Source organism: Protopterus annectens, chromosome 6.part0, assembly GCF_019279795.1.
Source record: "Protopterus annectens isolate FY-2018-M chromosome 6.part0, PAN1.0, whole genome shotgun sequence".
In the NCBI taxonomy this organism is placed as follows: Eukaryota; Metazoa; Chordata; order Ceratodontiformes; family Protopteridae; genus Protopterus; species Protopterus annectens.
The window spans coordinates 488846772-488871776 of NC_056737.1; the positions used below are offsets into that span (position 1 = coordinate 488846772).

Below are 25005 nucleotides of genomic sequence, written 5' to 3' on the forward strand. Positions count from 1 at the left end.
AGAAAGGGTTTTATCCTATAGAGGGGAGCCTAGTTTCCTGTTGACAGTTTTTATGGTATTGTTGATATGGGTTTCAAAGTTCAGGTTATCAGTGGTTACCCCTAGAAGTTTAGTTGTTGGATCGGGAGATATGAGTCTACCATTACTGGATAAGACTGAAAAGTTCATTGGGAGTGATTTTACGGGTAGGAGTGAAGAGGAGGAGTTTGTTTTTTTGGGGGGTTCAAGAGGAGGCAGTGTTGTAGAAACCAATTTTCTGTTTTATTGAACATTGACTGAGTTAGTCTGTTGCTGGGACTGAGATTTAGCTGAGCAGATTATTGTTGAATCATCTGCATATTGTACACAGTTAAAGGAATAGCTAGGTTGAGTTCATTAATAAATATTGAGAAAAGGAGGGGGCCCAATATAGATCCCTGAGGAACACCTAGGGTAACTGGGAGATGGGATGAGAGGTTGTTGTCCTGTAGCACTGCCTGCTGTCTATTATCAAGGTAGGACTGGAACCATTTTATAGTCTTTGTGTCCAGAGAGAAGGATTTTAGAATATTGAGAAGTGGTGGTTGACCATGTTGAATGCTTTTGAAAGGTCGATGAAAAGTGCTGAAGAGAGAAGATTAAGTTTTTTATTGATGCTGTCAGTGAAGGATAGGAGTGCAGTTGTACTGTGGAAAGGCCTGAAGCCATGTTGAGAGTTGGCCAATACATTTTTCTGGAGTAGGTGGTCTAGCAACTGTTTGTGGATGCACTTTTCCATTATTTTAGCTAATGGGGAAAGTAGTGCTGATAGTCAGAATATTCTCTGGAGTTTCCACCCTTGTGTAGGGGGATAATGTAGGAGATTTTCCAGATGGTGGGAATAGTGCTTTCTTGTATGGTTCTGTTTATCAGCAGTGATACAGGATAAGCTATGACTTTGGCTGCCTTTTGCAGGTATTCAGCAGGTAGCTGGTCAGCTGAGGGGTAGTAGGTTTTAGTTTAATTAAGAGGTTGCAGATGAGGGAAGTTGGGACAGGTTGCAGGTTTAGAGTTGGGAGAGAGTTAGTAGTATTGGTTGGAAGGGCTATCGGCTGTTAGTTGATTAGCAAGTGTTTGGATGGTGTCAGTGAAGAAGGTATTAAAAGCATTAGCAGTTTGCTTTGGATTGTCTGAATTTGATCCTGTAGGGGGTGGTGTTGCAGATTGGTCTGGTTGAAGTAGTCTGTTTGTTAGCCCAGAACTTTTGTGGATTATTTTGGTTGGTCTGTTGGAGGTGGAAGTAAAAGTTTTTTTATCTTCGAGTATAGCTTTCTTAGTCTCATTTCTTTTTTGCCTGAATTGTTGTTGGTCTACGGGGTTTTTAGTTGTTCTCCATAGTGCCCAAACTTTATTTCTCTGTTGAATTTTCTGCATGGTTTTCTTTGTAAGCCATGGGGTAGGTTTATATTTAATTTTGATGGAACGCTTTGGTGCATGGTGGTTAAGGATTGTTAAGAATTTTGAGTTAAAGTAGTTTGTTGCTTCTTCAAGTGGGAGGTATTTTATAGGTGACCAATCACAATATTTTAGTTCAGCTTGGAAGTTATTGGGGTTAAAGTTTCTGTTGTTTCTTGAATCCAGATTGGGTGGGTTCAAGGGCTTGGAGATTGCCTATGTCCTTGTTTACGAGATCCATAATAATATGCTCCATGGATTTACAGATCAGACTTGTCAAGCTAATGGGGGTGATAGTTTTCCAGGTTAGTAGTGGCACCACCTTTGTACAAGGGGATGACAGTGGCAGTTCTCTACTCTGCTAGAATGAAGCCTGTACTTAGGCTGTGGTTGAATAGAGGGTGCTCAATGACAAAGCTAGTTCTTGCTGGAGATGGTGGAGAATACAGCTTAGGATACTGTTGGGTACCATGGAAGCTGTGTTCTTTGCCTTGGCTAGGGCCTTTAACACTTGATCTATGGAGATGTGAGTGTAGGACAAGTATTAGGGATTTTGAAATGGCCTTTGAGATGGGGGCGGGGGTTGAAGTTTGTGCTGAACCTATCTGCTAGCAGGCTGGCTAAGTCAGCAGGATCAGTGTAAGTGATACTGTTAAGTACTAATTCGGAACAAACCTGGGCATTGCCATGGAGGTTCCTGATGTAACGGAAGAAGGCTTTGTGGTTTCCCTTTTTTCAGAGTTTAGTTTAGATTCATAATTGGCTTTGGAGGTTTTCACTAGTGATCTAATTTGCTTGTTGAGGCTAAGGAGCAAGTTTTTCCAATTTAGAATCTTTTCCTTTTTACCCTTGGATAACAGTTTCTCCCTTTTGTTGTAAAGCTTGTTAATAGAGGATGTCCACCAGACAGGTTTATGTTTCATTTTGAGGAGCAGGTTTTAGTTCTTTTGGGTATGTCTGAGTCCATGCAGTTGTACAGGTGCTTACACACTGCATTGGTGTACTGTTCAGCATAGTTGTCTGCATCCTCTGAGGGGGTCGGTGGTGTCAAGCTACTGATACCCTCCATTCGGAGGTTGTAGTCAACTTTTGAGACGTTTTTTAGCTTGATGACGGCCTGGGGGGGGGGGGTTGTAGAAACTTCTTATGAGACAGATCGATGATCTGATCTCACCAGGGAAGAACATACTATGGGAGTGGTGCAATGGTCGCCTGTGTAGGTGAGAACCAAGTCCAGAATGTTATCTCCCCTTGTGCGGCATGAGACGAGCTGGTATAATGCATTAGAATTGATGAAGTCAAGGAATCATTGGGCGAGTGCATTAGTGTAGGAATAGTTCACCCAGTCTATGGTGGGGTAGTTGAAGTCACCAAGGATCAGGGTGTTAGGGGGTACCTTGATGGAGTCAAGTAGATCCAGGTAGGAGGATTGGGTGTCCTGAGTCATGGAGGGGGGTCTATAGCTGGCTGTAACTTGGATGGGTGTCTTGCCAACTGTCAGTTGCACCTAGAGTAGTTCCAGCGCATGATGCTAGCAAACCAGTCTGGAGGTATGCCTGCCCTTATTGAAGATAGAGACTCCACCACCCTTACTCTTCCTGACCTCATTTTGGGGTTGGAATGTCTAGAATAAGGTATAATCTGGTAAGGCAGGGTGCTCTCCACAGACCTGAGCCATATTTCCATGACTGCACAGACATCTGCATCTTCTAGTGCAAGGAGAGCCCCAAGTAAGCATTTTCAGGTTAAGGCTCCTAACGTTAAGCAGCATGACATTAAATTTGCTTTTTGACAGATCTTTTATGTTGGAAGATTTGTCTTTGGGACATTGCCTAAAAAAGGCACAATGGGGGAGGCAAGACCCTTGGCTAGTATCCGAAATACCAGTGGTGACAGGTGGAGCCCATCTCTTTCAAAGCATTGAGGCCTATCAGCCATGCCATCCCAGGCAGACAGATACTGGATCCCCTTTGAATGACTCCAGAAACTAAGCCAGTTGTTGAAGTCAATTATTTTTTTTTTGGTGGTGTGGTATCACTCTTGGTGAAGGTAGAATGCTGCTTAGGGCTAGGGTCACACCTGCCTGGGGGACACACTCAAGAGCTCAGTCGTGTCTCTCTTCATCAACAAAGATAACTTCCATACAGTTTTTCCTACTACTAATGTTAAAGTCCAGCATTTCCAATGTGAAGACATTGTCTCTACTAGAAGAATATAGTGTAATCCTGTAAAAGTAGAGAGAGATATTCTAATAGTCATACTGAACTGGCATGCAAAATGCAGCAGAGTATGACTCTGTCTTTATTGCTTGTTGCCCTGAATCCATCATAGGAAAAAGGGTAAGGGGGAACATTTGTTTGGTGTCATCAGTGAAATACTATGTCAAAATGAATCCTTATGCAAATGTCTGCCATGTCAGATTTGCAGTTGCAGTAATACCATTTGCTTTTACATCCATGAGCTGTTCGTTTTTAATTACTCATCTTGTTTCAGTAGTATGCAATTTAAGGAAAATATCATGGTGTCCTGTTCAGCTGATATTCAAGCCTGGCTTATGTCTGTGTGGAAAGAAAGCCAACTTTTCTCTCAGCTCCATTCTGTCCTTGTGTAGGAGAAAAGTTCCTTAGATCACATATTCTACTGTGAACCTGAAGCTGCAATGGTACCTCCATATCCCATACTAATTACAAAGTTACCTGAAAAAGGGATATATTCATAAGCTAAAGATTTAATCTCAAGTGCTTCCTGCACATTTAAAAAAAGTAACTGTTCCCAGCAATTATCATTTGTTTATTATCTGGTGTAGAGGCCAACATTTAAACTCTAACCGCTTGTGTAGCCTTATTGCTTATAATAAAAACCGATCTCTTGTTTGCTCTTGGTTTCAGTGTAATTATTACCACAGAAGACTCCTGAAGTGCCAAGTTTCACCACCTGTCTATGAGGCAAGAAACAGACTTTACTCTTTCTTTAATTCTTTGGGAGAAAAAGTACCAGCATCTTTTGAAGACAGTCATAGCTTCAACTGTCTCCAAAATGCCAGTAAATCAAAAGCCTTTCTTTCAAGCGTGGTCATACATCTCCTGGCATTTCAGTTAGAGACTCAACTAAAGCTTCATTTGTCAGAATCCTATATTTGGCACTATGGGCCTCACCTGGAATTCTTGCAATTAGTCAGAGTGTTGGAAAGCCACCTCTTCCAGCAGCTTAATTTTTCACAGTGTTGATGTCTAATAGATCTGCTAGCTGTTCGTCCTTATAACTTACATTTTGTTGACCTCTTGAACCTCTGGTCTGGGATGTTTTTGCTTCTTTGTCACCAGAACAGTTTCAGGACATGGTGATAAAATTGGCACTGAACTATAATTTAAGTGTTTTCATGATACTTCTGCACACCTGCTGATGTAAATATTAAGATCAACTCCCAAAACCACCTAAAAGTACCAAAGTATCCATGGACTGATTGATCCTAGGAGTAATATTTAATTTAGTAAATACTGTTCAGTGAGCTGTCACAAAGTGCACACACTGAGCTTTATATGCTGACCAGAAGTTTCCAGGCACTCATTTTTGTATACAGAATATAGTGATTTGTTTAAAAAGAAAAAAAAAAACAATACTGCCAAATCGAGTTTCTCACTGAAAAGTGAAATACTTGAAGGATATGTGGGTCACCTGTTTCAAAAAGTTTATGGAGCACATATTTTATGAATAGTATTTTGGGAAGTGACTGACTGTAATGTTTGTTTATGCTGCAATGGTATGGCGGTAGCATTGTTACCTCACAGCAAGAGGTTCTCCCGTTCGATACTTTGCTTGGGAGTGCCTTCTGTGTGGAGTTTGCATGTCCTCCCTGCGGTTGGGTAGCGTTCGAAAGACATGCGTGCTTAAATGGGCGTGCCTTCGTTGAAGATTGGGCATCGAGCTGGTACCTCGGCATTTCATAAAAAAAAAAATCTGCTGCCAATCATTAGCGGACCAGAGTTCCGCTGTGGCGACCCCTTACTGGGAAAAAGCCGAAAGACAAACAACAACTGACTGTAATGTTTGTTGATATTTGTGTGCTGCTAAATGTTAAGAGTTGGCTCTGTAAATGTTTTCTTGATTTAATTGACAGTGATAAAATGTAAGGGGCAGATTAAGGGAGCACCGAGGTTTTGAATTTATCTGGTTTGATGTCCAAAATGTTAAACTGCATGCAGGGTATTCACTTGTGTGTGTAATTCCAAATTTATTTGGAAAACATTGATGCAGTTTTGTTTTTTTTTCTGGTTTTGCTCAAAATGTCTTTGCCAGTGATTCTTTTTCATTTGGTTCCATTTTGATGTATAGAATGCTCATGATAAGGAGAAGGCAGAAAGAAAACGTAAGGCAGAAGCTGCCAAACTCCACCGGGAGAAGATAATGGCCCAAATGTCAGCTATGCAGAAGAACTTCATTGAAAAGCACAAGCTACTGTATGAGGATAGAGCAGAGATGCAAGAAGTAGGGGAGTCTGATGTTGATAAAGAGAGGTAAGCGTGGAGGAACACTGTTCATTTCTGTCTCTCTTTTGTACACTGAATTATTACATGCATTGGCATTGTTGGGCTCTTAAGGGTTGTCGTAGTCAGTACGATATGGCTTGAATGACTTTTCCTGTTCCAGTGGAAACTTCTTAGCCAGGCATTTTCAAGTTACCTAGGGGTGTATACTTTTCTCCTCAGCAGCATTCATGGGAAGCCCTGACACTTTCTTTCCTGTATAAGTCCACGGACCAAAATTGTTGAAAGTTTCAGAATACACTGCTACTGTTTTTCATTTTCACATGAAGACGACTGACTGGAAATATTTTTCGTCTACCTTCTGTTTGTGATTTTTTTAAGAACATTCAATGTGATGTTGTCAGTCTCGCCTTTATTCTCACTTGTGGGTCGGATCCGATGTGTTGGATCTGTCTCGGCCAGTATTCCAGCTCGAGGCATTCAGCAAAGCTCATATGCTACATTCTTTACCCATAATTCCTTCCCCTGATTACCTCAGATCTCGTTTGCCATGCAGCAAAGAGGTTTCGTCAGTCATAGATCTGGGCCAAGTAAAAATTTTTTGATAGCTATTTTCTTTATTTTTCTTTATATTCTCCATATATGTATGCATGTGTGTGTGTGTGTGTGTGTGTGTGTGTATATATATATATATATATATATATATATATATATATATATATATATATATAGAGAGAGAGAGAGAGCTTTCTTTATATCTTATATTAGCATTTTCCGTTTCATACGGCTGTTTAAATTAGAAGGCATTTTGGGAACGTCCGTTTGTTAGAGGATGTTCCTTTCCTTTCTTAACTCGAAAAAATTTTAAAATATAACCCCTTTTTCCTGACTTTCTTCTGTGTGTGTGTGTGTGTGTGTGTGTGTGTGTGTGTGTGTGTGTGTGTGTGTGTGTGTCCAAAGTCAAAGTTAGAGGGCTTAAATTTGCTTAAGCGAGTGTGTTTTTTCTATTTCTCTATTTTTTTCTTATCTTGATAATGTATCAAAAAGAAAACAAGCCTTTAGGCTTCAAATAATGTGAGAAGCGTAGTAAGAAAAATGCCCCTTAGTGATTCACACACCTTGTATTTATATTGTTTAGGGGCTATACACCTATAAGAGTCTTGTTCCATTTGCCACAACTTTAATCACCAGTATTTAGTGGAACATAAGAACAAATTGATATTGAAAGTCCTTTTGAAAACGCCTTTTTCTGGGGCTATATCAACCGAAAAGTCAGACAAGCCAGTTAAGAGACCCTCGTCAGAGTCTAGATCCTTGGAGCCGAAACAGGAAGCTCCGAAATTAATGGATCCGAAGGCTTCATTGAAACTGACACCCACTCCTGGCTTTGGTACTTCCATGGAGCAGGATTCTCCACTGGCACCGACTACATCCTTGGCGCAAAGGCACAGGAGCCGATCTCCTTCAGTAGAGAAGATTTCTTCCAGGCTCCGTTCTCCAATTTTGGATGCTTCAAGATCACCTTCCCTATCCTCTAGGTTTACCAGGAGTTTGTCAGATGAAAACGTGGATAGGGTCATGGAGAGACTTCAAGACATCTGCTTTGACCAGAATTCTCGTTGCTTTGAGCCCAAAGGAATCTGGTTAATTAAAAACCCTCTCTCATGCTGTAGTTCCTCCTCCGCTCCGTCATCCTGCTTCGGTGCTGGAAGATACTGACATCCAGGTTGTTTCAGTGTCTTCTCCAGGATTTATAATCTCCCCGGCTTTGACATCAGCCCTGAGCATCTCAGTGCCTTCACAGTAGGAGATCTCTAGGAGCCAACACTCCCCTGTCCGGTCTGTGGAGACTTTCCGGATATCTTCGGAATTGATTATGTCCCTGGGGGCCTCTGCACAGGTAATCTCAGCTCCTATCGCTGATTTGGAGCTGCCCTCTTCTGCTTTGAAGATACCTTCGGTGCCAGCAACTTGCTCGTCGGATCCAGGGACCTCTTTGGAGTGGGGAGGGTCTGCCTTCGAGGTAATGAGGAGGGCTTTGACTGCTTCACAGTTTGGTACACAGTCTTCGTCAGTTCTTCCTCCCCCCTTAGCTGAGGTGTCTGTCTTCTCACGGGCCCTCTCCACAGGTCCGCAGAGATGGTAGGACTCAGGATGTACTTCAGGGTACTGCCTCTTCTTCTGAAGCCTCTCCAGAGTACCCCACTGAAGAGGTCCCTTGGAAGAGGACATGTAAGAGGAAGCATCTAGACTCCCCAGAAGAGTCTGTCACATCTGATACTGACCTCGATGAGGCAGAAGGGTCCCCATGATCACCTCCTGAAGATGTCTGCTTTGGAGACATCCTAGAACTATTAAAACAGAGAGGTGATTGGCAGTCCTCCTATTCCTGAAGGCATTTGCATTTCCCCCATCAACCTCTTGGGTTACTCCACCTTTCGCTGAGCTTATTGACCTTGTCTCTCGAAAGGCTTGGGAGAGACCCCAGATTCCAAAGACCCTACTCCTAGGAGGCTAGATAAGTACATCACCGCCTCCAAAGACAAAACTTTTCTTACAGAAGGTGTAGGGGCTGATGCCATGTCCTGGACTTTGGATAGATATGGAAAGTGTGTCTTCACATCAGCGACCTTTGCCTTACGGTCTCTGATTTACCGAACTCTCCTCACAAGACTTCAGAGGGACCTGATTAAAGAGTTATCAGGCTCCCTTCAAGTAGCTGTAGCCGATGCAGCGGCAGAGAAAGTCAGTGCTCAGCTCGCTACCTTAAATTCAGTAGTAAGCTCTTCCATGAGGCTAATTTCTTACGCAGCGGATGGAACAAGTAGGGCAGCAGCCTCAGGTATCTATCTGGAGACTGGCTTTGATGTGCCTTTGAAATTTTGCAGAGCCCTTCAAGTCTTCCTTCATTAATAGGATCTATATTGTTATTGACCACTTAGCTTGCCGAACGCCTAAACTTCGACAGCTAAGGGTCGAAAACTGACCATCTCGAATGGCCAGTTAAGCGGATTCTTTCACCGGGAAAGAATTTGCTTGGCCATTGTCGGGAATTTGCCCTTTCCCCAATGTAGAGCGATCTCGGAGTTGGTGTATTTAGTTAGGAGGGGTGTGGGAGGCACAGCTCCCCCCCCCACCTTGGGAGGGTGTGGAGGTAAAGCCCCCCACTTTTTTACAGGTTGGAAGTTTGTTAGTTTGGCATGTTCAAGCAAATTCTTTGCAGGTGAAAGAATTAGTTTAACTGGCTATTTGAGATTGTCAGTTTTCGTCCCTTGGATGTCGATGTTCAGGCGTTTGACAAGCTAAGAGGTCGATAACATAATATAGACCCCATTGATAATCCCTTTGACGGCTCATCCCTTTTGGGCCAGAAGTGAAGGAAAAGCTTACCAGGTGTGAACAGGAAGGGTAGGACCTTGTCTGCCATTGGAGTATGTTTCCCCACTCCTACCAGACCCTTTCCCAAGGGCCAAAAAGGTAGTGGAAAAATGTGGTTCAGAAAATCCCAGAGGTCTTGTCAGGATATACAAGGTGAAAGTTCAGAGGGGTAACAACAACGGGAGAAGTTGCTTTCGTGGGGGGGGGGGGGGTGCGTCCGCAAAACCAAGGCTCCAGGCAATATTTCCTTGGGAGACTTTTCTAGCGCTCCTGAAGGAGTGCCCGATTGCACCCCTCTGGAGGCAGTTGGGGGACGATTATCCCTGCATCGAGAACCCTGGCCAAAAATGACAAATGGGTGCAGGACATAATATCCAGAGGATTTATCATTCCCTCCTTCCCAGAAAAAAAGTTGTTCCAGATGGTCCCGTTCAGTCAAAAGGAACAAGCAACTTTAGAAATTCAAGAGTTGCTAAGCAAAAGAGTCATCTAAGATGTCCCTGCAGATCAGAAGGGATCTGGAACCTACTCAAGATTCTTTTTAGTTCCAAAGAAAGCAGGGGACTGGAGACCCATTCTGGATCTCGGCAATCTAAACAAATCAATAGAGAAGACCAGGTTCCACATGGTAACACTGCAATTGTTACTTCTTTCCTGGAAAAGACAACTGGATGTGCTCTGTAGACGCCAAAGATGCATGCTGTCATGTCCAAATGGACAAGACAGTTCAGGTGGTTCTTATGATTCCAGCTGGGAGCCAGTCACTTCCAGTTTTGAGCTCTGCCCTTTGGTCTCACTACAGCCCCCAGTGTGTTCACCAAATGTATGACAGTAGTGCCTTCTCATCTGAGACACAAGGGGATCTGTGTATTCCCATACTTGGACGACTGGCTCGTAACTGCCCTGACCAGGCATCACTTACTGCAGTCAAGAGATTATGTCCTTCAACTCTGCACCTTTGTGGGCATTACTGAAAACTGCGATAAATCTGTGCTAGAACCATTGCAGTCCTTAAGGTTCATAGGAGCAGAAATAGACACTACCACTCAGATAGCAAGACTTGCTTGAGACAGAGTGCAAGATCCCTGTCATTTTGCCAGAATACTCTTGTAGAAATAGGAGAGAACAGTCAGAAATAACGCAGATGCTGGAAGATAAACTCTTTATATAAAAAACACGGCAAAGCTTTCAGGTAAAAACCCTTCTTCAGTGCATACATTTCAACAGTTAAAAACAGAATTTTTATATGGTGTGGGTCAATATCACATGACTTGCAGCCAAGTAGTCACATGACATGTATCTAATAAAACATAGTATTTTCACTTTAATTTTGTTTGTTGTAAAAACTTTAAAACAGGTTTCAATGTTATCACATCATTTATTCCTGGTGGTTTATCTGCCTGTAACCTAAGTATCCAGTCATATTCTTTCAACTCCAGTTTATTATTTATATCACCCCCTCTTTGTGTTGTCTCAACTACATGTATAACGCGGAATGTAAATCTGTGTTTAGCTCCATGTTCCTCTATGTGCTTATATAGGGAGTTAGTTCTCACAGCCCTATTGATCTCTGATTTGTGTTCAATTATTCTATTTTTTAATTTTCTTATAGTTTTACCTATATAGAACGATGAGCACTCTGAGCATGTAGCCATATATATTACTGAGGTAGTGTTGCAAGTAGCTTTGACATGAAACTTATAAACTTTCCTGGTGACAGGATGTTTAAATAAATGACTATTACTTTCATGAATATCTGTACAGCATGTACAATTGTAACATTTGTACGTTCCTGGCTTTGTGATATTACTGGTTTTCAACATATGAAAATCTTTATAACACAATTGTTGCTTTAGTGTCCTCATGTTTCTAAAAGAAAAATATGGCTTGTCATCTAATATTTTCCTTACTTCCGTACATGCCATTAGTATAAGCCAGTTTTTTTCTGTAACCCTTTGTATTAAATGTGTATTAGAGTTATAGGAAGTAACAAATCTCACTTTATTGTCAGGTTCCCTTGCTCCACCCATTGTAGTGCCCTCACTATATGTGGGTTTGAGAGTAGTGTTCCTTAGGGCTATGGTTTTATTCTTGCATTCCAAAACTAATCTACTATTATAGCCACTAGAAAGTAATTCCTGTACTGTAGATTCAAGTTGTATATTGAACATAACCTCATTAGTGTTTAATTTACTAACTCTGCCCAACTGTGACCCTACTATACTCTTAAATACATGGGGAGCATGCATGCTGTCTGAATTTAAGTATCGTCCTGAGTGTACCTCTTTTTGATATATACTGGTTTCAAAAGAATCTACAGTTTTATTCAACAATAGATCTAAAAACACTATCTTGTTCTTAGAAACTTCCATTTTAAACTTTAAAAAATTAGTACTTTCATTCAAATATAATAAGAATGACTTCAACTGAGACTCAGTCCCATTCCACAATAAAAAACAATCATCTACAAATCTCTGATAAAATGCTATGTTGTTTGCAAAATTATTGTCTTCATTTAGTATGCATTTCTGCTCCCAGATATATACCAGGTTAGCATAGGTGTTTGCTATGGAAGTACCCATAGCTACACCCGATATTTGTAGATATATTTGTTGGTCGAACAAAAATATGTTGTTTGTTAAAACTAAATCTAACAATGCACAAATAGTTTCTATTTTACGTGCTGTATAGGAAGTTTGTTGTATTAGGAATTCTCTTATGCAGTTAATACCAAATTCATTGGATATTACTGTAAAGAGAGATGTAACATCCAACGTAACTAGCATAATATTATCATATGATTTTATTTTTGTTCTTGATGATTGTTGCCACTGTTTTAGCTTGATCAGAAAATCAGTAGTATCCTTTAGCACAGTACTACAACTTTTCATATGGGGATATCATTGTTGTTGTAAGTAAATAGATATGGGTTCGATTATCCACCCTCCACCTGAGACTATAGGTCTCATAGGTGGGTCCGTGGTGGATTTGTGTATTTTTGGAACTCCATATAATCTTGGTATAAGGGGACATGGTACTGTAAGAAAATTAAAAAGATCTATGTCTATATCTTCTTGTAATTGCAATTCATATATAACCATATTAATTGTGCTAATACATTTTTTAACATCACTATTGTTAATCACTTTGAAAGCTTTGGTATCATTCAACAGAATTCCCATAGAATGTATGTACTTATCTTTGTCCATTACAACAGTAACATTACCCTTAGCCGCTGTTTTAATTATAATATCATTATTATTAATTAATGTTTTCAATGCTTTATGCTCTTCCTTATTCAGATTAAAGTTCTTTGAAAATGCTGTACTTTCACATTTATAGTTACCATTGTATATTGCTCTAATTTCTTGTTCACATAAATCGTGAAACGCTGTCAATACTGGTACATTACTCGGTATAAATGTGCTTCTCCGTTTACATATAGATTCAACATTACTCTTATTGCCAAATAACATTTTTAAGGTTATCGTTCTAACAAACAATTTCAAATCTGTTATTACATTTACCAAATCATCGCTTGCTGTTGGAATAAAATTCAAGCCTTTTCGTAGCAGTGAGTAATGTGCTTCTGTTAACGTGAAGCTTGACAAATTCAATGTACCTTGTTCTATCGTCGGACATGTTTGCTGAGTCCTAAAGAGCTGCTATTTTTCCTTTTGGTTGGTGTTAATGTACTAGTTGAAGCCATTCTGTCTTTTTGGAAACTACGTTCCGGTACTGCTTCTGCTTGAGTCAACTGGAAACGTTTCAGGTTAAGTGTAGTTTGTTGTAACTTTCCGCGTTGCTGCAATCCCTTTTCTTTACCCTCCGTGGGATGCTTCTCATGTTTAGATGTATTCACGTCAACGTTCGGTACGTCAGTGGGAGTTATCGCTATCGCGTGATCCAATTGGTTGGTCTGTTCCACTATAGCAATCACTTCTGTTTGCGCCGAGACCATCGCTGTCTCTTCAAAAGTATCCAGGGAGTCTGATGTTTTATTTTTGTTATGTTTATGATTAAACACCCCATTAGTGTTAGTTTTATTCGTGATTTTAGGCCACGTGAAGATGTGACCTAGCGCAAAATCGTTAGCATCACGTAACAGCTTTTTCTTTTTCAACTCCTCCATTCTTTTATCTAGTGAATTAATTCTATTGAACAATTGTTCATAGTTTTCAGTATTATCTGAGAAGACCTGCGAGTCTCGTAATTCTTTATCTAGACAACAAATTTCTTTCTTTAGATCTAGTTCTACCTCCACAAAAAAGTCATTCATTAGACTCATATAGTCCAGGCTCAATTGCAGGTTAAGTTGTTGCCAGCGTTTAAGCAAGTTAAGAAAGACATTCCCATATGAAGGCATTTTGGTTATTCTTAGGCCTCTGGGCACTATTCCTCTCTCAAGATAAGCACAAAAACTGAAACGCTGCCATTGCAGCTTTTTAAATGAAGTCAATTTTTTCTCCAGTAGCTGTAACTTGTTCATAAATTCAACAGAATGTGTAGTATTCTTAGTAACATTGTTTCCATAGTTAGCTGAATTTGTAGGTACATAACTCAACAATGGATTTATCTCAGTAGTAAGTAGAGTTTCAACTGAGAAATTCAAATTTGCTGATTCCATTACCAACGAAAAGTCTGGCTGCACAAGACCTCAGGAATATCTCCAGTGGCAAGTCAGGAACTCTTGTAGAAATAGGAGAGAACAGTCAGAAATAACGCAGATGCTGGAAGATAAACTCTTTATATAAAAAACACGGCAAAGCTTTCAGGTAAAAACCCTTCTTCAGTGCATACATTTCAACAGTTAAAAACAGAATTTTTATATGGTGTGGGTCAATATCACATGACTTGCAGCCAAGTAGTCACATGACATGTATCTAATAAAACATAGTATTTTCACTTTAATTTTGTTTGTTGTAAAAACTTTAAAACAGGTTTCAATGTTATCACATCATTTATTCCTGGTGGTTTATCTGCCTGTAACCTAAGTATCCAGTCATATTCTTTCAACTCCAGTTTATTATTTATATCACCCCCTCTTTGTGTTGTCTCAACTACATGTATAACGCGGAATGTAAATATGTGTTTAGCTCCATGTTCCTCTATGTGCTTATATAGGGAGTTAGTTCTCACATCCTGTCACCAGGAAAGTTTATAAGTTTCATGTCAAAGCTACTTGCAACACTACCTCAGTAATATATATGGCTACATGCTCAGAGTGTTCATCGTTCTATATAGGTAAAACTATAAGAAAATTAAAAAATAGAATAATTGAACACAAATCAGAGATCAATAGGGCTGTGAGAACTAACTCCCTATATAAGCACATAGAGGAACATGGAGCTAAACACAGATTTACATTCCGCGTTATACATGTAGTTGAGACAACACAAAGAGGGGGTGATATAAATAATAAACTGGAGTTGAAAGAATATGACTGGATACTTAGGTTACAGGCAGATAAACCACCAGGAATAAATGATGTGATAACATTGAAACCTGTTTTAAAGTTTTTACAACAAACAAAATTAAAGTGAAAATACTATGTTTTATTAGATACATGTCATGTGACTACTTGGCTGCAAGTCATGTGATATTGACCCACACCATATAAAAATTCTGTTTTTAACTGTTGAAATGTATGCACTGAAGAAGGGTTTTTACCTGAAAGCTTTGCCGTGTTTTTTATATAAAGAGTTTATCTTCCAGCATCTGCGTTATTTTGCCAGAATACTCATAAAAAAGTCCAAAGCCACTGTGAAAAAGGTTCTCCATGTACTATGAAAAGTGGCTGCTTCCATCATACTAGTTCCTGTAGCTCGCGTCCATATGAGAATGTGCCAGTGGATGCTATTTGCTTAGTGGTCAATCTTGGAACTACTTATGTTTCACAAGATAGTAATAAACGAGGCCTGCAAGAAAGATCTCCAGTGGTGGCTCCACTCACAGTCAGTACTTCAAGGCCGCTCCTTTATTCCCCCCCCACAACCTCTAGCCGCAGTGAACACGGATGCTTCCCAGATTGGGGGGTGGGCATTTTCTAGGGAAAACAGTTCAAGACATCTGGCAAAGACCATGAGGCTCACCTGCATATAAATGTCCTAGAGATGCGAGCGGTGCTTTTAGCATTGCAAGCATTTCAGGACACTCTTCCTACAGGAAGAATTGCGATCCAGACTAACAACATGTCGGTAGTATGGTATGTCGACAAACAAGAGGGAACCAGATCATCTCTACTTTGTCGAGAAGCTCTCAGGGTTTGCCATTGGGCGATAGACTCCACCCACTTTTTAATGGCAATGCACATCCCGGGGAGATCCAACGTGAATGCAGACAAATTGAGCAGAGCCATCTTATGGCCACACGAGTGGTCCCTCAGAATGTAGCGGATGTGATATTCCAAAAATGGGGCCAGCCTTTTGCATCACCCAACAATGCCAAATGCAGCAACTACTTCACCCTAATCCCCCTAATGGGGGAGTCACCAAGGTATCACTTATTCACGATTGGCCCACAGGACTTATTTATGCATTTCCCCCTATTCCTCTAATCCCAAAGTTTATACAGAAAGCAAGTTTGTTGGAGACAACCATTAGCCTAATTGCTCCGTACTGGCCTTGTCAAATCTAGTTTCCCTTTCTTCAGCCTCATCTCCGGGATGAACCCTGGATTCTGGACCCGGTACCAGATCTTTTGACACACCCGTGAGGATGGTTCATCCCAAACTCGAAAATTTGAGATTGACAGCTTGACTGCTTTAGTTCCCTTAATTGCCAGGTTTTCCGTCCCTGGCCTCTACAGTCAAGCATATAATTTTATCATCTCATAAATCATCTACTCGAAAACTTTATAGAAGCAAATGGAAGAAATTTGTTATATGGGCAAACAGTAAAGACATAGATCCCTTTACAGCACCAGTTAATTTTATTCTTCAATTTTTGCCAGAGATCTTCAGTGATGGAGCACCGGCAGCTTCATTGAAAGTTCAGCTAGCTGCGTTCTCTAATTTTCATATAGGAGAAAATGACCGTCCTATCATGGCACACATAGACTTTGCAAAGCCTTTTTGAAATGCACTGTCTTGTTAAGGCCTCCCTTTAAACATCCAATACCCCCTTGGGATATAAATTTAATTTTGACTAAGATTATAAATCCTCCATTTGAACCTTCAGCCACATGCAATATGAAATATCTCTCATGGAAAACTCTGTTCTTGGAGGCAATTACTTTTGCCAGAAGGGTATCTGAATTACAAGCCTTGTCCATAAGACCTCCATATCTAACATTTCACGAAGATAGGGTGCCATTGCACACCAGTCCATCTTTCCTACCCAAGGTGGTTACAGAGAATACCCTGAACCAATCTGTTGACCTTCCAGTTTTCTTCCCCAACTCTCAAAATAAATGAGTGTATTCTTTGCACCTACTTGATGTTCATAGACAGTTACGTTTGTATTTGCACAGGACTTCAGAATTCAGAAAATCAGACCAACTTTTTGTTTCATACTCAGATACAAGGAAAGGCTGTCCCGTTTCTAAGGCCACATTATCCAGATGGCTCGCGCCATGTATATTCCATATTTACAGTTCTAATAGTAAGACCTTTCCAAGTGGTGCTAAAGCCCACTCTACTAGATCTGTTGCCATGTCTGCAGCTTTCCAGGCTCGATTCCTTTGCATAATATCTGTGCAGCAGCTACTTGGGCCAGTCCTCACACCTTCATCACGCATTACAACATGGATTTGGCCTCCAGGAGTCGAGTATCCTTCGGTTCTATGATCCTGAGGAATATTCTACCTTGAACCAACCAAGAGTCCTGCTGCTTGGGAAGTGGTCCCACATCACATAACAAAGTTAAGTTCTTACCATAACGTTCCATGTGTGTTGTCCATCTTGCCCTTTATTCTCACAACCCTCCCTCCTCCCCCTGCCTGGACTGCTGGTACACTAGTAGCAGATAAGATTAAAATAGGGATGTGTAGCCTCAGAGGATATTCTCTCACTTTATTTCTACTTTCATGGGAGCAGATACATACATCTCTCTCTCTATATCTATATATGTCTATGTATGTATGTGTGTGGGTATATATATATATATATGTATATATATATATGTATATATATATATGTATATATATATATATATATATGTATATATATATATATATGTATATATATATATGTATATATGTGTATATATATATATATATATATATATATATATATATATATATATATATATATATATGTATATATATATATGTATATATATATATATATATATGTATATATATATATGTATATATATATATGTATATATATATATATATATATATATATATGTATATATATATATATATGTATATATATATATATATGTATATATATATATATATGTATATTTATATATATATATATATGTATATATATTTCTATATATGTGTATATGGTTTATGCCGCGGTGGTGCATCTGTAGCGTTGTTGGCTCACAGCAAGAGGTTCTCCCGTTCGATTCTTGGCTGGAGTGCGGGGAGTGCTTTCTGTGTGGAGTCTGCATGTCCTCCCCGCAGTTTGGTGGGGTTTTGAAGGACGTGTAATGGGCGTGCCTTTATTGAAGGTTGAACGTCGAGCTGGCACTTCTGCGTTTGTGAAAATCTACTGCCAATCATTAGCGGACCAGAGTTCCGCTGTGGCGACCCCTAACCAGGAAAAGCCGAAAGACAACAACATATGTGTATATGTATATTTCCATACATCTTCAAATAGTTACCTTGTAACTCTTTTTTATACACTTTTGGGGGCAAACAAGATCTAAGGTAATCAGTAGAAGGAATTATGGGTAAAGAATGTAGTCCACTTGCTTTGCTGAATGCCTCGAGCTGGAATATTGGCCAAGATGGATCCGACACATCGGATATGACCCACAAGTGAGAATAAAGGACGAGATTAACAACACACATGGAACATTATGGTAAGAACATAACTTCTTTTCTTGGCCTGGGTCATGAAGGCAGCACTATTTCATAAGCAATTATGAAGTATGATAGAGATGACCTGAAACCAGCATTTTATCAGTTTTTACAGGTTGGATCCTGGCCACCACTGCTTATTGTAAAGGTACTTTTTATTATGTGGATAATGTCTATTAAATGTGGCTTCTGGAACAGGAAAAGAAGCATCCTTTTTATACAAAAAAGAATAAACTCACAATTTTATTTTAACAGAATATTTTATATCATTAAATACTTCTGTATCTGAGTACGTTAGCAGATCACAGAGATAGTGTTTCCTTGCTCTTGCCAAAACGATCCATAAAAGTGCAGCAATGAATTTAGAAGAGAACTGAATTATTGTACAATAATTTGAGATCAGGAGGAGGACAGATTAGTATTAAAGCTGGACAAATATGCATTTTTGCCCTCAGTTAAATGTTTTTTTATAAGTATATGAAAGCCACATTCTAAATGTATAGACATCTTTGGTTATCACTCTTGAATCGTAAATATGCCTTTTGATGTTGTCATTTTATATTGTGTATGACTTTATATATTTTGTCTTGTCTTTCTTTTCTTAAATGTTTTTTTATAAGTATATGAAAGCCACATTCTAAATGTATAGACATCTTTGGTTATCACTCTTGAATCATAAATATGCCTTTTGATGTTGTCATTTTATATTGTGTATGACTTTATATATTTTGTCTTATCTTTCTTTTCTTTTTTGTATATCTCTTTCTCTTGTTGTTATAATGAATAGACTCATTTTTTTATTATTTAGTTATCTTAAAGTATATACTTTTGAATGAACTATCGCAATATGTTTATTTCTGACAAAAGTGAACTTTCATTGTGTTTTCACTTATCAAAATATTAAATAAAGTTTGAGAAAAAAGGAATAAACATTCACAATGCCCATTCAAGTTCATCTCAACATCACTTAAAATGCCACAGCTTTGCTCATTGTGCCAGATGTTTTCAGTATAAACCATAAAGACTGGACTTGGGCTTCTATGGAGTCATCCAAAATAATCAACATATAGATCACTGTTGGAGTAGCCTAAACTGTTTACGTCCTACTGTTGCCATGCTTCTGTGTGGAGTCTGCATTTCCACCCTGCGGTTGGGTGGGCGTGCCTTCGTTGAAGGTTGAATGTTGAGCTGGTACCTCGGTGTTTGTGAAAATCTACTGCCAATCATTAGCGGACCGGAGTTCAGCTGTGGCGACCCCTAACCAGGAAAAGCCAAAAGACAGCAACAACAACCATATATGCACTGACTGTCAGGAGTTTGAGAAGAGCTCTATAAAAAGAAGTTTTACCTTCCCTTAACAGTAAGCAGCAGAAGAAAGATTTGAAGGAGTTTGAGTGTCAAATTAGCAACCACTGATGGGTGACACTGCTGTTGGCTGCTTGTCATTCATTAGACCACTCATCTTTTTGCCCTGGTCCTCTTGGTGTAGCACATGCAGCAACCAAATACCAGGGGTTAGCCACGTTATCTGTGACTGTAGGGATGCCTTTAATGGGCAAGGGAGAACTGATCTTTTCAGACTCAGGAGAAGGGGGTAGGAAAAGGTATTTTTTAGCCAGGATAAGTAAACTCAGATTGCAGATGAGTATGTCTGGTGAGATTTTGTATTTTACAAAGGAAACTCCAGGAATGGTAAACATGGCGAGAAAGCTTTCCAATCTGCTGTTACTATTTGCATGAACTGGGAAGACTTATTGGATTTGCTAATGAACTTTTAAGTTCCCTTTCCTTGCTTTCTATGTCTTTGGGCAAGAAAAGGAAGAGAGTTCCCTCTGTTTCTGTTGTGGATTTTCAGTCAGATGAGCAGTTATTTCAGGAGGAAGAATTTACCTTAGGAATTTCATAGTAATCTCAGCATTCTGATACTGAGGAAAGTATGGTTTTGGATTTTATTCCTTCAGTCCATCTCTTTAGCCAGGTCCTTGAGCCCCTGATCATGTCTGATTTGGCCAGCTTAGTGCTCCAGCTTTGAGACTTTCCAAAATTGTTTTCTCCCATTTCCCTTCTCCCCCTGACTGACTATGATATCATTTGCTGCCTCTTGGAGAAGCATTGCAGATCTTACCAGTAAATTACTCTGCCTCTTTCTGGATAATATTGTCAGAAATTTCTAGTCTGTCTTGTTCTTTGACAATGTAGTAGTTGTTAAATTAGTTAGGGTAGTGTTTTCCCAAATTTTGTGTTTGTACAGTTTTCACCTCTGTAGCACTGTTTTGACCTCATGCTACTTCTAGGTTTAACTTTCTTAGCAGTAGTAATGTTAGCATCACAGTAGAGATTCTTAGTAGTGATATTTTTCTGTCGCTACAGATAGAACCACTGGTTAGGTGTTAATATTCTGATTTTTGGTGAGTGAGTGTAGTGCTTTGTCATGTTCACTGTAGTGCAGAGGTCAAGTTTTAAGAAATATTCTCAATGTGGACATAAAATTCCCATGTGGTCTGAGTGTGTTGCATCTTAATCCCTGTAGTGATGTGTTCTGCTTCAGCCCCAGAGCAATGTCCAGTAGGTCTAAGATTCATAGTCCCTGAGATTTGGAGTCTTCCAGAAGCCAGCAGAGAAACCTTTGAAGCAGGAGGAGTCAGAACAAAAAAAAAAAAAAAAAGCAGGCGGACGTTTCGGCTCCAGTTTTAACACCGAAGACATTTAGATTAAAGGACACCCTGACCAGAACACCAATAACACTGCTCCTCTTGATTCAGAACCCTTACCAATTACCATCCAAGATCCTCCTAAGAGGGTGGAGAATCCTATTTCCAAGCCTGTGTCCTGTTTACGTACTAAGTCAATTCAGGTCCTGTTGCAGGACCTCCAGAGTGAATTTGGATTGTCTGCTGCTTAAGTTCCACCAGACCCAAATAAAGATGGGGTCATTGCTATCAAGTCAGTTGGATCCGTGCATTTTACTGTCATCCAGGTGCCGTCACTGGTCCACCCTATGACTCTGGCTTTCTCTGAGCTATCTAGTCAACCAGGTCCTGTGGCTGTGGTGATGTTCTTCGTCTTCCATTGCTGCAGTCCTGACTATTGGGTATAGTCCGCGTCCAGTCGGCCCGAATACCAGAGTATAAGGCTGACGTCGGTCAGGGCGCATTAGACTGACGTCAGTACGTCAGGGTACTAATGCGCATGACCGACGCCATATCCTCAGTCTTTTTTGCCGCATGGTCCGATGCAGAAGCAGTTTTGCGAGTGCAGGTTGGCGTACTGAAATATTTCCGAAACCGGAGTTTCAGACCGAAACAGAGTTGGCTAAGTACCCCGTTGGGGAACATTTTGGTTTTTTCTTGCCTCAGTATTTTACCGGATGTCAGAAAAAGTGAATAACTGTATTTCTTGTGGGAAACAGATACCTCATAGGGATTATCATACCTTGTGTATACCTTGTTTAGGGCCTGAGCACGACGTTGTTGGTTGCCGCTCTTGTGCTAGGTTTAACAAACGCACTATTAAGAGGAGGTTAGACTGTGCCAGGTTAGTGTTTGGGAAGCGTTGCAATTATAAAATGCCGTCGGATGCTCCGACGCCCGCTTCCTCCAAGAAGCGCAAGGATAAAACTGTGAAGCCTAGGGTTGAGGAACCGGCAGTCCCGGACGTCGGTTCTTTAGAAGGCTCAGTGGAGCCGGAGGTTTTGCCAGGAGTTTCCATGGAGTCCCAGGCAGAAACTATACTCTTACAGGATGTGCCTTCTCAGGAGGTAGGCCAGGCTGAGGGGGCTTCTCAGGTGACTGCTCTTCCCAAGGTAGTTAGAGCCTCTCCTTCTGTTGCCAAAACTTCTTTAAGAGGTAGGCCTAGTTCAGCTTCAGTGGGGGCTTCTCCTAGCATTTCGGGTTCTGTACCTAAGAAACATATGCTTAAAATGGCAGAAGATTTGATTACTATGATTAGGGGTTCTATGCCCCCGCCTGATAAGAGGCCTAGGGTGGAACCGGAGTTTGATAGTTTTGAACAGTGTTCAGAGGCTTCAGTATCTTCTGTGGAAGATATGCAGGAGTATCCCACTTATTCTGATTCTGATGTGGATGATTCCACTCCTACAGCTTCTCCGCCTGAGGATTTCTCATTTTCAGAGACTTTGCATTCCATGAGGGAGCACTTTAAATGGGAAGGCCAGGATTACTCTGATTCCAGGAAAAGGCTTAGGGAGTTCTTGTTTTTACCCCAGCATAGGCCTTTAGCTATTCCTCCTGTGTTGAATGTGGTGGAAGATGTTTTTGCAGAGGCTTCCCTGAACCCTGATTCTTTGCCTCCTGCTCCTGTTAAGCCTGATAGGTATTATAGGGTGCCCGGCTCATAAATATTTGTTTAAGAGTCCTAGGGCGGACCCAGAAACTATTTCTCAAGGGCCTAAGGGTGTAAAGGCTTCTGTGGTTAAAAATCCTGTTCCCACTGATAAAGAGGCAAGGGCTTTGGATAGGTGGGGAAAGAAAGTGTATACTTCTTCCACTCTAGCCATGAGAGCTTTGAATTGTCAGTTTCACATGCTAAAATATCAGAATTATCTCCTTTCTCAATTGAGATCTAAGGTGGATGCTTTGGCGGAAGGTATTGAGTGTAAAGAGTTGCTGGATTTGGTTCATGTGTCTGAACAAGTGGGTAAGCATTCTTTGCAATGTGGTTTTGATGCTGTACAGGCCTCCTCGAGGGTGGCTGCTACCAGTTCTGTTCTTCGCAGGCATGCATGGTTGAAGGATCAGAATTTAGCTGAGCATGTTAAGACAAGGATTTTGGATGCTCCTTTACAGTCTGATGTGTTGTTTGGATCGCCTGTGGAAGCAGTTTTGAAGAAAATGGAGGACAAAGCTAAGTCTATGCAAACTGTTAAAGATTTTTTGCAGGTCCAGCCACCGAAGTTTAGTAGAAATTGGCCTACTAAGGGGTGGACATATCCTGCTTATGATTCTCAGTCTAGGGGTAGGTCTAGACGTGGTAGGGGCAGGGCTCAAGGTTCTTTTAGGCCTAGAACAGGGAGTTCACCTGCTCAGACTTCTGGTGAAGGCAGGGGTCAGTCCTTTCGTAAACAGACCCAATGACCTGTTTTTTCAGCTGCCAGCAGATTCACGTTTGGCAGCTCCTTTGGGAGGAAGACTGTCTCTTTTCAAAGAAAATTGGGATTTAATTACTCAAGACAAATGGGTGTTGGATATCATTCACCACGGTTACAGATTTTATTTCCACACAATGCCTCCTTTCAAAGGCATGCCAGACGTTCCTCCTCCACAAAGAAAAGAGGCTCACAAGCAAGTTTCTCTGTTACTTCACATAGGGGCCATTCAGCCAGTCCCTGTATCAGAAAGGGGCCTGGGATTTTATTCACGCCTGTTCCTTGTACCAAAGAAGGGAAACACGTGGAGACCAATTTTGGATTTATCTATCCTCAACACTTATCTGGACATTCCCAAGTTCAAGATGTTGACGTTACAACAGCTTTTACCTCTGCTGGGCAAAAATCACTGGATGGTAACTTTAGATCTCAAAGAAGCTTACCTTCATGTGCCTATAAGGTTAAGTTGCAGAAAGTATCTGCGGTTTCGAGCTGGAAATTCTCATTATCAGTTCTCTGCATTGCCCTTTGGCTTATCTACTGCGCCCAGAGTATTCACAAAGGTTCTGGCTCCAGTGATAGCTTACTTCAGGCTTCAAGGAATTCAAATCTATCCTTACTTGGACGACTGCCTGATTCTGGCTCAAGAAAAAGAAGTTCTTCTACAGCACCTGGAATATGTTATAGCAGTGCTAAGATGCCTAGGGTATTCTGTGAACGAAATAAAGTCCAGTCTAGTACCCTCTCAAGACATGTGCTTTCTGGGTGTGAGACTGAATACAGCAGCCCAGATGGCCTTTTAACCCCGGACAAACAAAAGAGTCTGTCACTTTACTTCCATCAACTATCTCATCAGTCCGTGCTGACTGCAAGGACAGTCCTTCAAGCATTAGGGTTCATGGCATCTTGTATTCTGGTGCTTCCCAATGCCAAACTGCATATGAGGAAGTTACAATGGTATCTCAAAATGTATGGACACAGCACTGCCAGGGTTTGGACACTGTCATTCAAATAATACCTTGCCTTCACAAAGAATTCTTGTGGTGGGCTCAGGAATGTCACCTAAACAAGGGCCTCTCTGTGTCCCGCCGAGAGGCAAGTCAGATTTTAACGACAGATGCCTCGGACATTGCTTGGGGAGCTCATCTAAATGGAAAGTGGATACAAGACAAGTGGCCTGCCAGACTACAGCATCTACATATCAACATGAAAGAGATGTTAGCAGTCCAGTTTGCATTAATGGCTTTCAAGGAGTTACTTCTTCCAGGGCAGGTGTTGATTCTAACAGACAACACAACTGTCATGTGGTACATCAACAAGCAAGGGGGAACACATTCTTATCCTCTATGCAGGCAAGCAATGATTTTATGGGAGACTGCGCTAAGCCTGCAACTAACTCTTCAGGCAAGGTTTCTGCCAGGAGCACAGAACTCCTTAGCAGATGTGTTAAGCAGACAAATCATGGATCCCCACGAGTGGAAACTGGATCTTCATGTATTTCAGAAACTGACAGTGTCATGGGGAACTCCAGACATAGATCTGTTCGCTTCTCCGTTAAACCACCAGCTGCCAAAGTATTGCACAAAGGGGTTTCATCACACAGCTTGGAAAGTGGATGCTCTGTCTTTCAGTTGGAAAAACCTTCATGTG

The 25005-nt window shown here is 40.7% G+C and overlaps 1 protein-coding gene across 1 annotated transcript in view; it reads left to right on the plus strand.

Moving 5' to 3' along the window:
- The window catches only part of UBR1 (ubiquitin protein ligase E3 component n-recognin 1), a gene marked incomplete in the record, with an annotated part of 4571807 nt that overhangs the window by 2854283 nt on the left and 1692519 nt on the right, over positions 1-25005 (plus strand). The window contains 1 exon segment of the mRNA XM_044074213.1: positions 5746-5927. Coding sequence (XP_043930148.1) covers positions 5746-5927 — 182 coding nt within the window.